At 38.0% G+C, this 15988-nt stretch overlaps 1 protein-coding gene across 1 annotated transcript; it reads right to left on the bottom strand.

Moving 5' to 3' along the window:
* Nucleotides 1-702: 702 nt before the first annotated feature.
* On the bottom strand, nt 703-14309 carry LOC109012688 (protein SUPPRESSOR OF FRI 4-like). Its single transcript, XM_018994453.2, has 7 exons — nt 14068-14309; nt 12493-12593; nt 9705-9825; nt 9096-9532; nt 1896-2050; nt 1763-1816; nt 703-1078 (listed from the first exon to the last, which is right to left on the bottom strand). Exons 1-7 carry the CDS (start codon nt 14259-14261, stop codon nt 1007-1009), a joined length of 1134 nt encoding a protein of 377 aa, XP_018849998.2. The 5' UTR covers nt 14262-14309; the 3' UTR covers nt 703-1006.
* Nucleotides 14310-15988: the final 1679 nt, after the last annotated feature.

Genomic DNA, 15988 nt, shown 5'->3' with positions numbered 1-15988 from the left:
CATTTATTAAATAAACCGTTCACAAGTATAAAATTATGATGGATTATTAAACAATATTAGTCATATAACGGCTCAACTCGACTCGTAAGAGCTCGAATAATTTTGTATTATTATTTTTAATAATATTATATTTATATTTATATTTATAATGAGAATATTTCTAATATTTAAATAGATTATAGGAAATCACTAACCAAGATACTTAAATCTTTATAAATATATTAAAAAAAAGTCAAAATTTGTAGATAAAATTATAAGATATAACGCAAATAATCTATTTGATAATCATAAATAAGTTTGAACTCACTCAAATATAAATGAATTGTTGGTGAACATAAAATCCAACTTGGACCAAATTTCAATTTGGTATCCAAATCCCTACATAAACATAAATATATATATATATATATATATATATATATATATATATATATATATACACTTCAAGCAGAAGCAAATTGCAATTTTCTCATCTTCAATCAAAATATATCTTCCTTGATGCAATCACCATTCTAAATTTCTTGACATGAATCGACTTCAGTATTTTTCTTTTCCCCATTTTAAAGGGATATTAAAAGCCGATCTATTCATAAAAGTTGAAGACACCATTAAGCTAAAAGTTGTGTACAAAGACATAAAACCAAAATGATTCGAAGGTGGCACTGGATTATAGATGTTAAAGGGTTATAGAACAGATTCTAGTTTTTTTTTTTTTTGAAAAAGAAAATTCAAGGATAGAAGAAAAAATAATACGAAAGGAAAAAATGTTCAACACCTTTCTCTGGAGACCCCTCATTCCCTAAATAAATAAAAATAAAAATTGCTCCTTCCAACCTCTCTTGCAAAGAATACAAGACACGAATAAATTTTGAGTGGCCAAATGCCAATTACAAGACGTCGGTGAGAACCAAGATCAAGGCATTGCCTTGCTGTTAAAATGACTGTCGACAATGTTTTAGGCACAATGCATTGACAGAAACATTTCAAAATTTCATCCATTTGATTTTTAAAAGGCCATTCGACCAGCTAGCCTGCTCTCCAATATTCTTTTGTCTATGGCTGCATCAATAGAGCTCATCTGAAACATATAAATTACCATACGGACAATCAGAAAGAAACCATTTCTATCAACTACTTGGGCAAACCAGATATGTCATAAAGCTTGGTCCTAAGCAAGAGATACCAAACTTTGCAAAAGAAGCTGACCTGGCCAAGTCTGAAATTCACTGATCGACCATAAAACAAATTGTATGAATAGGCAAAAATCTGATGGTTAAGACCTTGTTCCACCCAAAACCCCAAACTTCGGAATCAAGCATAGGGAGATTGAATAACAACAGGTAAATCCAAATCTCAAGAGAAAATACATACACATTGCTCTTGACTGACTACAATGCTAGGTTCGAGAATCCTGGCAGCAAGCTTGACGAAATAATTACTAATTACCAGCAAAAATAATGTAAATACCTACTTGCATTTTTTGATGCCCACAAGAGTGGTGGCATTGCATGCAAACCGAATGGCAGTTTACATGTCCATCAACCGAATGGGTTAACAGAAGAAAAACACAATGATTAAATGACTTCGCACATTCTTAAACAAGTGTGTAACACTTTTGAAGAGGAAAAATTTGAAAATATCTCTCAAAATTTGAAAATTTAAAATATCTTAAAAAGACGAATCTGAAAACGCTATAAAGCAAAGCCTACCATCTGGTTAGATGCGAAAGCAACTCCATAGTTTAAAGAGTAGTATAACTTACCTGGCTAGTTTCGTCATGCACCTGATACTTCATTAAGGACATTCTTCTTTCCTCCTGCAATAGCCACATTTAGTAAGAATTATAATAGTCAAAAGCATCCTTTACAGACTTTTAAGGGGGGGAAGGGACTAACCATGGACATTGCCTCGTCATCCCAAACTAGATAGACCTCATTAGTGGCTGGCTGTGTAGCAGGAGCTTTGTTTGCAATTACTGGGGGTGGTCCAATTGAAGGACCACCAGTATTTGGACCAGATGCATAAGAATGTGAATTGATCAATGGCCCGCCTAGAGTAAGTGTAAAAAACGCATTAAATTACAAAGATTCACAAAATCAACATAATTATAAACAACAAAGGCGCCAATTAGGAATGGAAGATGAACATAGGGCAAGTACACAGCAGAACAGTGTGACACAAGTATCAAAGTTCAACTTTTAGAAATAGTGGTATCCAATGAATCCAATGACAGCAGTTTCAAATTACAAGATGCCTTAAAAACAAAACAAAACAAATCAAACTGGTGTAGCATTGATACCGATAACAGGCCCAAAACACACAACAGCAGCAGCAAAGTTTCTCATAAAAGAACACTTTTTTCACATATATATTAGGTGATGGTTTTATGTCTATGCTTTTTTTTTTTTATTGGCACCGGGTGTCCAGGAATAGCATCCCGACTAATCCCGGGGGTGCATAGGCTCTCGGCAAGGAGTTTCCCACAAGTGTATCTTGGGTAATTCAAGGAAAATCTCCCAGTCTGATGGCCCCTAGAGATTGTTTGCACTCAAGGGGATTTGAACCTTAGACCTAGGGGGAGCATGCCTCCGAACCCAAGGCCTTTACCACTTGAGCCAAGCCTTAGGGATTGGTTTTATGTCTATGCACAGAGAGAGAGAGAGATTTTACAAAAATAACAGAGTAGAGACCAATTTACTCCTCAACATATGTGTAGAGACTAAAGTTAAGTGTACAAAGTAAGAGATACAAGAGCAATGGAAGATTGACCAAGTGGTACAGGGTGAGATTGAGAAACTTAAGGTAAATATGGTCAAGATTAAAAAAAAAGTATTCTTTAAACATCATAATGGAACTTATGAGATACATCGTTTCTATGTTTTTAGGATTTTTTTTTTTTTTTTTTTTTAATCTTTTGACAAACATCTACCGGCAATATCTAAATCTTACATATACCTATTGACACGATAAATTGCATAGCAACTACACAAGAAAAATAAGAAACATAAATAAAAGAGAGAAACGAGGAATCTCCTAAATTTAACAAATCAATTGAAAATCATACCAGAAGCGGGAGACTCCTCTGTTTAAAGTCCTAAAAAGACAATGTAGTCTAATTTTATATGGTACCAAAAAAACATGGGCATCACACAGCCCTTAGGCAAGCAAGCAATAAATCCATACTGTCAAGAGGCGATACATGCATGAAATTCATAGCCTGATAGCTATACTGTTTCTGAAGAAGAGAGCAGAGGATCCTATACAAATAATTTATAGAAGATACATCTTTTCTTTTTCTTTTTTATCAGTAAACAAATTTTTATTGACAAAAAAAGGCAAAATGCCCAAATATACGGGACATATACAAGAGCAATGCCTATGCTTGCTAGTTTAGAGATACAAGGAATTAATGAAAATACATGTCATGGAAATCAATTACAATCGACCAATGAAGCAAGGTATTGAAAAACAAATTTCTAAGCTCTTCCATCAATCACTCTTGATATTCAAAGCTTCTTGTGTCCCGCTCCCTCCAAATGCACCACCATAGACATATATGTATCATTTTCCATATGGATTCCATTTGAGAGTTGCCCCGAATACCTCTCCACGAGGCTAGAAAGTCACATACCCTTTCTGGCATCACCCAAGCTAAACTCAATCAAGCAAAAACTTCATTCCACAAGAGCCTGACAATCTCACAATGTAGTAATAGATGGTCAGTGGACTCGCCCCTCTTCTTGCACATATAACACCAGTCCATAACTATGATTCCACGTTTCCTCAAGTTGTCTATAGTAAGAATCTTCTCCAAAGAGGCTGTCCAAACAAAAAAGGCTGCCTTTAGAGGTGCCTTTATCCTCCAGATGCTCTTCCATGGAAAAGAACGGGCTGAGGTGTGCATGGTCAAAGAATGGTAGAAAGAACGGGCTGTGAAAACTCCCTTCTTAGAAGGGCGCCAATAAATCTTGTCTTCACCTTCCCCCGACACATGAGTGGAGTACACATTGTCAAAGAACACCAAAAATTCATCCATTTCCCAGTCTTGTGCATCTCTAAGGAAAGTAATGTTCCATTGTGGAAGGCCATTGGAGATGATAACTAAATCCGCTATTGATGCCTCTTTTATTCTTGCTAAGCCAAAAACTTGAGAAAAAACTTCCTTGAGTGCCCGATCACGACACCATAAATCATGCCAAAATTTTACCTTCACTCCATTTCCGACTTTGAAACACGTATGTGCTGCATATGTGTCCCAACCTCTTCTAACATGTTTCCAAAGCCCAACTCCATGAGGCCCACTCACCTCATTGGAACACCAACCTCCCCATGATTCTCCATGCTTCAAAGCAATGACAGTTTGCCACAAGGCCTCCCGTTCATTGTGATATCTCCATAACCATTTGCCCAGCAAAGCGTTATTGAAAGATTTCAAATTCCAAATTCCCAAGCCTCCTTTCTTTGATGGGAGAACAAATTGTGACCCATTTCACCAAGTGGAATTTAAACTCATCCTTTATCCCTCCCCAAAGAAAATCACGTTGAAGTTTCTCCATGCGATGAGCCACCTTGGCAGGGAGTGGGAATAATGAGAGGAAGTACGTTGGTAAGTTAGAAAGAGTGCTCTTGATGAGAGTCACCCGACCCCCTTTGGATAAGTACATCCGCTTCCAACCGGCCAATTTCCTTTCCATTTCTTCTAGCACATCATCCCACATGGATTTTGATTTAAAAGCCGCGCCCAACGAAAGACCAATATATTTCATGAGCAGCTAAGATATCTTGCAGTCCAATATGGACGCCAAACTCTCCACATTGGGTACAAGCCGCACTGACACTACCTCAGATTTGGCCAGATTCACCTTCAACCCTGACACGACCTTGAAGCATAATAAAAGAGCCCTCAAAGCTCGAATTTGCTCATGTCTGGCATCACAAAAGATTAGAGTATCATCAGTAAACAATAAATGCGAGATGTTGAGCGAACCTGAGGCTGCCTTACCAACTGAGAATCCTGATAAGAAACCACCCGCCACCGCCCCTGCAATCATCTTACTAAAAGCTTCCATCACAAAAACAAAGAGAAGTGGAGAAAGGGGATCCCCTTATCACAATCCTCGGGAGCTTTTGAAAAAGCCTTTTGACATGCCATTCACCAATACAGAAAAACAAGTCATAGAGATACAGTAAAGGATCCAAGTACACCATTGAGTGCCAAAGCCATATCTCTCAAGTATAGAAAGCAAGAATCTCCAATTGACGTGATCATAAGCTTTCTCCATGTCCAACTTGCATAGAAGTCTCGGCTCTCCTGACTTAATACAACTCTCTAGGCATTCATTGGCAATAAGTACTAAGTCAAGGATTTGCCTACCTTGAACAAAGGCATTTTGAGGCTTCGAAATCAAACTTTCCATCACCTTCTCATCATGTTCGCCAATACTTTGGATAAAATTTTGTATAACCCAATAACCAGGCTAATGGGACGAAAATCTTTCACCTCTACTGCGCCGGTCTTTTTAGGGATGAGTGCTAAAAAGTTTGCATTGAGACTTTTCTCGAACCGCCCACTTCCATGAAATTCATGGAAAACCCCCCATGATATCTTCTTTAAGTACATTCCAACATGTTTGAAAAAAGGCCATGGTAAAGCCATCAGGGTCTGGGGCTTTGTCACCCGCCATACCTTTAACTACCAATCTGACCTTTACCTCCTTAAATGGCCTTTCAAGTTGTTCCAAAGCCTACAGATCAAGAACATCAAAAGCCAGCCCATCAAGTCTCGGCCTCCACGAAAATTATTCCGAAAACAACTTATCATAGTAATTTACAATGTGATTTGAAATCTCGGTTTGGTTGGATGAGGCCGCCTCATCTATCATTGGAGTTTCTATAGCATTGTTCCGCCTATGAAAGTTGGCCACCTGGTGGAAGAACTTGATGCATCTATCCCCTTCCTTCAACCATAAAGCACATGACTTTTGCCGCCAAGATATTTCTTCAAAAAAAGAAATTCGTTCAATGTCCGCAATTACTTGAGTTTTGCCCCCCCGCTCGGTTTCAGATAGTACCCTCTCCTCTTCCACACCCTCCAAACCCTTAAAAGCTCCTCCAAGAGAACAATTTTTTGGCTTTCCACATTACCAAACTGTGCATTCCACTCCTTCAAATCTTTTCTCAAAGACTTTAATTTACAGGCCAAAATATAACTAGAATTGCCATGAAAATGGTAAGATGACCACCACTGACATATTCTGTCCAGAAAACCAGTAGACTTCAACCACATGTTCTCAAATTTGAAATATCTTGGACCTCTTCGAATGCCTCCGCAGTTCAAAAGGATGGGAAAGTGGTCCGAACATAACCTGGGTAATTTCTTCTGAATGAGGTCCAGATAATGAGCCTCCCAATCCGGTAAGATTAGAAATATGTCAAGCCTTGACCAAGATGGAAGATCTCGGTTGCTAGACCAAGTGAAAGAGCCACCTACAAGAGGAAGATCTTGTAAATTTTGTTCAGAGATGAAGTTAGAGAAATCTACCATAGGTGGGTTGAAACTCGAACCACCCGATCTCTCACTCGGAAAACGAGTGATGTTGAAGTCACCTCCGATACACCAAGGTAGGTCCCATACGCTGCCAATATCGGCCAACTCATCCCATAGTGAACTTCTAGACCGATCAAGATTAGGCCCATAAACTCCAGCAAAAGCCCATTGATACCCATCCATGACATTCTTAAACGAGCATGCCGCCGCGTAATCTCCAAGAAAATCTTCCATTTTCTCCACCACTCTCCTGTCCCACATTACTAGTATGCCCCCAAATGCTCCGATGGACAGTAAATAATGCCATCCCACTTGACTACAACCCCACAGACTTCTAATGATACGAAGAGAAATAACTATAAGTTTCGTTTCTTGTAAACATACAACGTCCACGTTCCATTTAAGAAGCTGATTTCTAACTATAAGGCATTTATCTTTCTCATTCAGCCCCCTTACGTTCCAAGAAACAATCTTTGGTTTCATAAAACCACATCCTTTGCCCTTCCCCTCAGTCTTCCCCGGTTAGAGCTCTTTCCACTTGCTCCATCATTTACTGTCCAGTCTAGTCTTTGGAGTTCTCTTGCTCGCTTCTGAGCTGATGTGAGCTCCCTAGGTGATCCTGTACTGTTCTTTCCTACTTCTATAGCTACAAGGAGGGCAATGAGCTAGTTCTCAAAACCATCGCATAAAATCCCCATACTGAATTGCATATCTTTTGCCTTGTTCAGGACCCAGTTTGAAGCCTGAGGATTACTGTTTTTGAACGGATGCAGGGATACCAGTGGGAGTGGGTCTTCCCAGTAGCACACATCTTCACACGCCAAGGGAACTGTATATGCCGTCCCCACACTATCAAACTCTCCTTCAGTCCTAAAGGAATCAAAAGGAACCAACGCCAAAGGGCTTCCCGTTGCCTCCGTGTCAACCTCACCACCCCTCACCTCTGTAGGGTCCATTTTCGATCTCGAGAGGGCCATCATTTCAGCCGTCGGCACGGTCTGTGGTGATTCTGTGACTATTGGACTAGAGTTGTCGGCGTTTTTTGCCTCGAAAGTCAGACCAGTTTCCCTAGTGTTTGACGGCGGCGCCGCCGTCACTCCCCCCTCATCCGGGAGACCAGCCACCTGTTCGCCTACCCCCGTCGACCAAGTTTGTGGTGGCCCCGTCCGGTGGGTGTCAGTCGCTGGTAGAGAAGCGCCAAATGAGGACCCAACCTCATACATTGATGGGCCTGAAAACTTGGGCATCCATCTGCAGGCCTGCCATCTCCAAGCCTGCTTCTCGGGCCAACCTCATACGTTGATGGGCCTACATGCTACCAACCTAGCTCTTATTAGCTCTCCCCCATTTTTTACTTTCCCCTGTGTCCTTCTGCGGGCCCAAAGGCTTAGGCCCAACCACTTGTGTGCTCAAAGCCTCAGGGGCACCACGGGCTATTTCAGGCCCCTAATCCATGCCCAGATCCAAGTCAATACTATCAACTAACCTCGTGAGCCTCTCCCTCTCAGCTATAAGTTCCTCCTCTATTCTAAGGAAACCTTCTCAACTACTCTCCCCTTGATCAGAGAGCCTTCATCCCTTCTTGTGTAAATATCTCTGCCATGGCTTTCCTCTCTGCCCTTCTCCTTGAAAATTCCATCATTGCCCTTCAAATCAAAATATGGATTACTGGCAGCTCCTCTCAAGGCTGGAACATCTCCAACTACATCCTCAACATAGGTTTTGGCAGAGGTGGTATTCTGCACAGAAAGATGGCTGGGAGCCTCCCTCCCATACTTCTCCCCTACGGAGCTCAAACGCCAGCCTTCTCCAGCCTAGACCTCCAACATCTTCCGGGACAATGATGATGCTTCTCCTACCACCACCGTTATATTCCATAATGACCAAATGTCTACCAAAAGCATTAGAGGACCTCTAAGCAATATAGGCACTGCTACCATAATTGAAGGTTTTAATGTAATCCTTCTTGGCATCCGCTTGACCACAACCTTCAAGAGACTGCACAACCCATCTCGCAGTGGTGAAACTGATTACCAACTCTTTAGTCACCTTTCTTCCCCTCTCAATAATACGAAATGCTCTACTTCTTGCATGCACTATCTCAAACAACTTCGTTTCTATGAGGACTACCTTTCTATACCCCATCCTTAAAATGTAGAAACTAAAAAAGATCTGAATCTCAATCAAAAATCCATTGAAACCATCTTCAACGCCAATACACAGAAAAGCAAGAAGTGTACGGAGAGAAAATAAGGAGGAGAGAGAAAAAATGGAAGTGTTCCAATGAAGATACATCTGATTAAACAATACTCAGTCCACGACATAACATACGGAAACATCTAGTGATACCAATGATATCCCAACATCAAGAATATAAAATGATATAATTTCATGAATGATGGTTTGTTTAAATTTGAACTTAAAAACAATTTTATTGGTATATTCTGGTATATTCTAAAATGTTTTTTTATCAGTAAATGGGAGAGTTGATAGAAAACAAAAATTCAAAAGAGCCTTTTACATAAATCAATTTTAAGATGTATCCAACCTGGAATGCTTAGTGCTAGGTAATTGCTTGTCACGGAAGTGTTAGCACCAGAATGTGCGTCAATTGAGCCTTTAACTTCTGTTGGAGAGCTTGATAGAATACTTGTCGAAAGCGTGGGGGCAGAAAAGGGTGAACTCTGAGTAGCCATATTGTTGTTCCCAACAACAGGAAACAATGGTTGTGATACAGGGGCAGGATTGAATATGGGCAGTCCTGGAGGATTAATCTGTGAAGGCTGTAGCTCAGGTGATGTGGTTGATGGTAAAGGTGGCCTCATGTTCTGCACAGGAAACAATGGCTGTTGTGCATAACCCAATGGGGGAGGAGGAGGAACTGAAACTGCAGGATACTGTTGGTACCAAGGCTGGGGACGAGGACGAACTGCCCAAGCAGCAGGAGGCACTGGTACTGCAGAGTTATAACTATAACCAACACCCCTGCCCAAAAAAAAAAAAAAGTCAAGGCATTAGCTAGAGTGGAGATCTCCTAAAAACAGTGTTCAGTGCTGTAAGATAAGGTGAAAATTCAGATCTACTTTTACATCAGATCAAATGCAAGATAAATGTGTAGCAGAAAATCTCGGGAGAAAAAATCAAACAGAGAACATACATTGGCTGCATTGTGCTCAAAGTAGGTTGAGGATATCCAAAGGCCGATGATCCTGGCACTACGCCACCACGTGAGGTAGATGGGATATCCACTTTAGCCACTTTTGATGGAGCGTCGCCTTCTGCAAAAGAAACACAAATATCACTAATATGCAAAAACAAACTCCCAAGAAAAACCTCTCTGGAAATTTTTTCTATCAGATGTAATCAGACTAAAAGGGAAGACACATAAAACATCCCTTCCATGTTTACTTTATTAGTTTCTAATACCCATAGAAAAAATATGCACGTGAACTTCAAGGACTGGAAAAGCACAAATATCAGCACACCGAAAGCCAATACTGTTTTTATCATGCGGGTGGGTGCATACATTTTCATGCGGGAGCATTAGGCTTATGTTGCTTCAGATTAGCATCAAGCCAGGTTCTAACTTTTCAAAGGCTGGTTCTCCCGTTAAAAATTTAGACCTAAACCAGGAGTTAACAAGAATTTTTATTTTTATAAATAATTTTTTTTATTGGTAAACAAAATTTTATTGATCATAAGAATAGGCAAAAGCCCAAGTATATGGGACATATACAAGAGCATTGCTTGTGCGTGCTAGATCACGGGATGCAAACAACAAGTAAAATTTATTTGATGATTAAAATGGAAAGAACTGGTCAAAAACATGAAAGAATTGTCATGCTGGAAAAATATCTGCAAAATATAAGTTAAAATGAAAATACTGGTCAAATGCATGAAAGAATTGTTCCTCTGGAACAGAACTGCAAACTATAAGGTCCATTAGCTCAGGATCCAATGAACTGTTTTCTATCCCTGGAAGTTGCACTTTCTTTCTTATGCATGCTTGTACTTTCTTATTCTGTTCCTGCCCCTTTGGTTGTACACACCGGTGTGCAGCAGGATGGATGCTACTCAAATAGATAAGTTGGGAGAAAAATGAGGCGCCTGCCAAACTTGTGTTTCACGCTAATATTTTGGCAAGTGCATTTAAGCGCAACCAAAAAATGCATGGGTTTATCAATTGACAGTTTACCACTTTTATTGGAGTTGCCAACCAAGGCATGCTTCCTAATCCTTTCCACCCATAAATCTTGCGTCATTCCAATTTTTATGTTAAATAGGACCTTGCACACCAAACTAAGGGATTCCCTTCCCCTACATATAGGGGATATTACTTCAGCCAGAAACATACTTTTTTTTTATTGGCACCGGGTGTCCGGAACTCTACCCCGACTAATCCCAAAGGTGCACAGGCTCTCAGCAAGGAGTTTCTAGCAAGTGCACTTCGAGTAATTCAAGTGGAAATTCCCCCAATCTGATGGCCTCTAAAAATTGTTAGCACCCAAGGGGTTCGAACCTTAGACCTAGAAGGAGCATACCACCAAGACCAAAGATCTTACCACTTGAACCAACCCTAGGGGTTAAACACACTTCTTAATACAGTTCAGTTCTTAATTTTTCCCAGACTAGGTTAAACAGTAAACCTAAATTTCATGTGCAATGGGATGTGTTTGTTTACCCTTCTCTTGACTCAAAAGCACAGCCTTTACTGACATAACACAACAAAAGAGCTAGGACTCTAACCTTTTATCAGGGCCTACAGGCCAAGGAATAGTATCATGTAGACAGTTTTATGGGGTATAAGTTCAGAAGCAGTCCTTTGTGTCTACTTTTAACAGATGACCATTATAAAAGATGAATTCAAGAATAGAGAAGAAAGTCGAGAGAGAGAGAGAGTGGACAGAAAAAAAAAAGTGCACAAGAGGTTTCCAAGCTAACTAGAGTTTCAGCAAAAGAAGCACTTGCATATGTAAAGTTTATCACAGATGATACAGAGAACCAAGAAAAGATTTCGCAGTGTAGCAACTATGGAAAAAGAAACCACAAACCTCATGAAATAAATATCATTGCCAACAATCACACTGAAGTTCTGAGATAAGGTGACATAGCTCGAGACATGGATATAGATAAAGAATGTTGTCTGAATTTGGTTGGAAACTAGTGGCAAAAGAGGCAGTAAAACCCCAGATGAAGTAAAAAACAGTGGGGGCAGCCCGTGGTGCGTCTATACCAAGATTATGGAATATCTATATTCTGAATGTTTCTTCTAGGTTTCTCGGGATACTCGACAATTCCTTAATTTCCAGTGAGAAATTAATTTCTATTGCATCTCCTTATGTCCTCAAACACGCTTGAGACTGAAGATCCCACTAAGGCCTCATTTAAAGCATTTAAAAAAACTCTATAGGAACCATTTCATATAGCGGTGCATTTGACAGTAAGCCAAGGACCAAACTTTTGAAGATCATGAGAATTGAGAGGACAGTATCAAAGTTAAAAGCCATTGTATTCAATACCCTCTATGTAAACTAGCTCCCATCTCACTAGCTTTCTAGAATTTAAAAACTTTAGCACTTTTTATTTTTTATGGTAGTTAGGTGTATCCTTTCTCATAATGTGCTTTTAACAAAATTTCATTACTTATTAATAAAGCCACCTGGAAAACCAACAAGAGAATACGATGTAATCTTAACTGATGATAAGCTTTATCAGCCAATTCCAAAGCTCCAAATTTGAGAGTTGATAATACAATGTAAGAGGAAAAGGATGGGATAATAATAATTTTTAGAATCACTATAATTACAATGATGAAAAATAAATCAATGGTATAGAAAGTCTTGCAGTATTGCTGGCGTATTTTCCATTATTGTAAATATAATAATTTTCATTACTGAAAATAATGAGATAATAAATATTTGTCCATGCTTTTCAAACATCCTCACCTTCCTCTCCATAGTGAGCAGCCAAGACATCAGGAGGGATTCCTTGCATTCCATATATTTCAATATCTGTGGACTCTCTACTAGGTTTTGCATTAGGGACTCTGCAAACATCATATAAGCACAACAGTTTCAAAAGACTACTTAGATTAAAAATCCCAAAGCAGACAATATCAATCCATGCACAACACAAAATTTACAAAAAGCAAAATTTCTACTTCCCAGTCAACTAATAATTTTTTTCAAATATAAATAAACCCCAACATAAGACTAAAGCCAAAGAGACCTGCTATTCTTTTAATGTCTCGAGAGTCTAAACACCTAAGACGGTTAATGAATGATCTCCCTGATTGAGTTATAACAAGCGTTCTGATAAAAAGAAAAAGTTATAACAAGCTTTCATTTTAGTTATTAATTTGACAAACACACCTTGATCAATTTCCTCCATTAATTGTCACCATATATCCCCCCACAACTCCTCTTCAATTCATAATGCTGAATTTTTTATATGATGAGGAACTGGAAACAATGCAAACACAACATGTCTTTTACAGAGTTAAACCCTTGATGTGCGTAATGTCTTCCATCACACGGCTCAGGTAACTCATGAGCTTTTCACTGATGGGACTTGGCCCTAGAAGTTGTTTCCACCCATTGGTTCGAGTCTTAGCGCATGTTTAAGATTGCAGTGGGAAATAGAGCTTATAGCTTTAGGGTTTATAACTTATAGCTTAAGTAATAAGTTTTATTATTAAAAATTTATTTACTTTTTGATAACCATATGTCTAAAGCACTTTCAAACATGTTACATTTGTTTGGAAACAAATTAAAAAATGGTTTTCTAATGTAGAAATGACGATCATTGGATTTTCTAAAGATTATGACCATATCTTTGAAACTTTGAAAATTGTAATTATCTTAAAATTGTATGGATATTTTCGCCATTTGACAGTATTTTTAAAATTTGAACTACATTCCGGAATATTTGGAAAAGCACATTTGAGAGCATCAAAATGTTGTTTTTCCTCAAACGTACATTTTAGCTTATTTGTGATTAAAAAGTACTTTAATATGTAACACCCAAATAACCTAATTTTTCCATTAAAGAGCGTTTAAAACTATTTCAACACTTTTTAAGACTCCTAACGCAATCCCAAACAGGCCATTAGACTTGGGTGAGCATACCCAAAACCAGGGCTCTCGCCAATTGAGCCAATCCCAAGGGACTTTTTCAATACATAATGCCGATAAAAAGTTCTATTCATAAAAATCAGCTTAGGGCAGTCTATCACCGGTTCAAAAGATCGAAAGTAAATAGAAGCAGCATAGTTTGGTTTTCTTAAAACGCATTTATATCGCATCATCACTCCTCAAAGCCAATGTTCAATAAAAACAGTTTTAACAAACATGCTCAAAGCTTCAAAATCGCAACGGTTACCCTAAGAATCCACCCAATAGTTCGAGCTGTAAAACGCATATGGTATAAAAAATTAATCAAGAAAAACTCCAAGAACCCACGGAACAAAACTAAAGCATATCATACGTAGGGATTATAAGGTTTTGGGAAAAAAAAAATACTTGGTGACGGACTCCTTGTGGACCTGGAGAACGTGGATGATCATGCCACCGGCGGTGGAGAGTTTCTTGTGGCAGACATGGCACTTGAAGTGCTTGGCCTTCTGGTGCTGCACGAGTATCTTCTCGTCCTCGAACTCCCTGTCACAGTAGTAGCACCACACCTTTGATGACGTCCTCTTCTTCTTCTTTCCCATTCTCTTCTCTTTCTCTCTCCCGTTTTGATGATCTTTGCCTCCAATTAGGTTTATTAGGGACTCCCTCCTCTTCTCTCGTTACACAGCATGTCAAATAGAATACTGCCACGTGGTCCGTTGATTCTGAAAGCATTTTTTTTTTTATTTTATGTTTGCGAAATTGATTGTTTTGCTGAGTAATGTTATATACCGCACTCTCATCTTATTTTTATCATATTAAATAATATGTGGCACATTCATCATTATTAGATAATAAAAAAGTATGTAATAAAAGAAAATTTTATACATCATATTAGAGCATTAGCATTGGATTGACTATCATATTTTTCAAATTTTGACTAATATATAACTTTTTCACCTTTAGCTAATCATTCAAAACTTGAAATCTACATTGAATTAGTCATCACACTCTCTATAATAATAAAATATTATTATTTTTTATTTTTTTTATTTTTTTATTAATTTTTATTTTATTTTCATAATCCTTAATAACTTCCAACAAATCATATTCATTTTTATTTTCACAATCTAACAATTTATAATATAATAATCTCATATGTATATAGATGGTAAAATTTCATATGAATAAAAATCTCATATCTATAATATAATAATCTTAAAAAATACTTTTAGACTTGTTATAGTTCTTTTCATATTTGAAAAGAAGATGGATTTACTGTAGCTTATAGTTTGGATGAAAATAATTTAGCTAATTCAATGTGGAACAAATATGGATGATAGTTTGCTAAATTTAAAGATGAAAAGGTATTTAGCTAATCCAATGCCAATGCTCATCTTATTTTCATCCTATTAAATAAGATGTGACATATTTATCACTATTAAATAATTATTTATTACAAAGTAATGCTGCATACTACTTAGTATGATCAAAATAAAATAAGAGTGTTGTGGATATAGAACACACTGTTTGTTGCTTATTTTTCCAATTTATTTTCTACTCAAGGTGTATTTGATATGGACTTTGCCCGGTGCTCTATTCGGCCTTTAGTTGATGCTTCTATGAATTCAAATTTACTTCGGGATTTTACTTGTGAAGAGATTAAAGTTGTTGTATTTCATATGCAAAGTCTCAAGGCACCTTGCCTTGATAGTATGCCCCCTTTGTTTTTTCAGAAATATTGGCATATAGTTGGTGACTCTGTTATTCATACAATCATGTTCTCATTAAATTCTGGTGTTTTACCTGAAGAGTTAAACTGTACTTACATTGTACTCATTTCAAAGAAGACTATTCCAGAGTATCTTACTAATTATCGTCCACTCAACTTATGTAATATGGTTTACAAAATTGTGGCTAAACTTCTTGCTAATTGATTGAAGGTACTTCTAACCCCACATAGTTTCAGACACACAATGTGCTTTTATTCTGTGGAGACTGATTACAGATAATGTTTTACTTGCTTTTAAAATTATGCATACTATTAGAAGGAGGTGAAGAGGATGTAAGGGTTGTATGTCTATTAAACTCCGACATTAGTAAGGCATATGATAGAGTAGAATGAGTGTTTCTTGAGCGGGTTATGCAGAAAATGGGGTTTAGTCCGAGATAGATCACTCATATCATGGCTTGTATTTCTTTAGTTTCATATCAGATTCTTCTGAATGATGCTCCTATTGAAACTATTTTACCTACCTGTGGCTTCATATAAGGGTGTCCTCTATCACCCTATCTCTTTGTTCTTTGTGGTGAAGTATTCTCTTCTATG

The sequence above is a fragment of the Juglans regia genome, chromosome 3, assembly GCF_001411555.2.
Source record: "Juglans regia cultivar Chandler chromosome 3, Walnut 2.0, whole genome shotgun sequence".
NCBI lineage: Eukaryota > Viridiplantae > Streptophyta > Magnoliopsida > Fagales > Juglandaceae > Juglans > Juglans regia.
The sequence above is the reverse complement of the archived record's forward strand: the minus strand, read 5'-3'. Positions and strand labels throughout refer to the sequence as shown.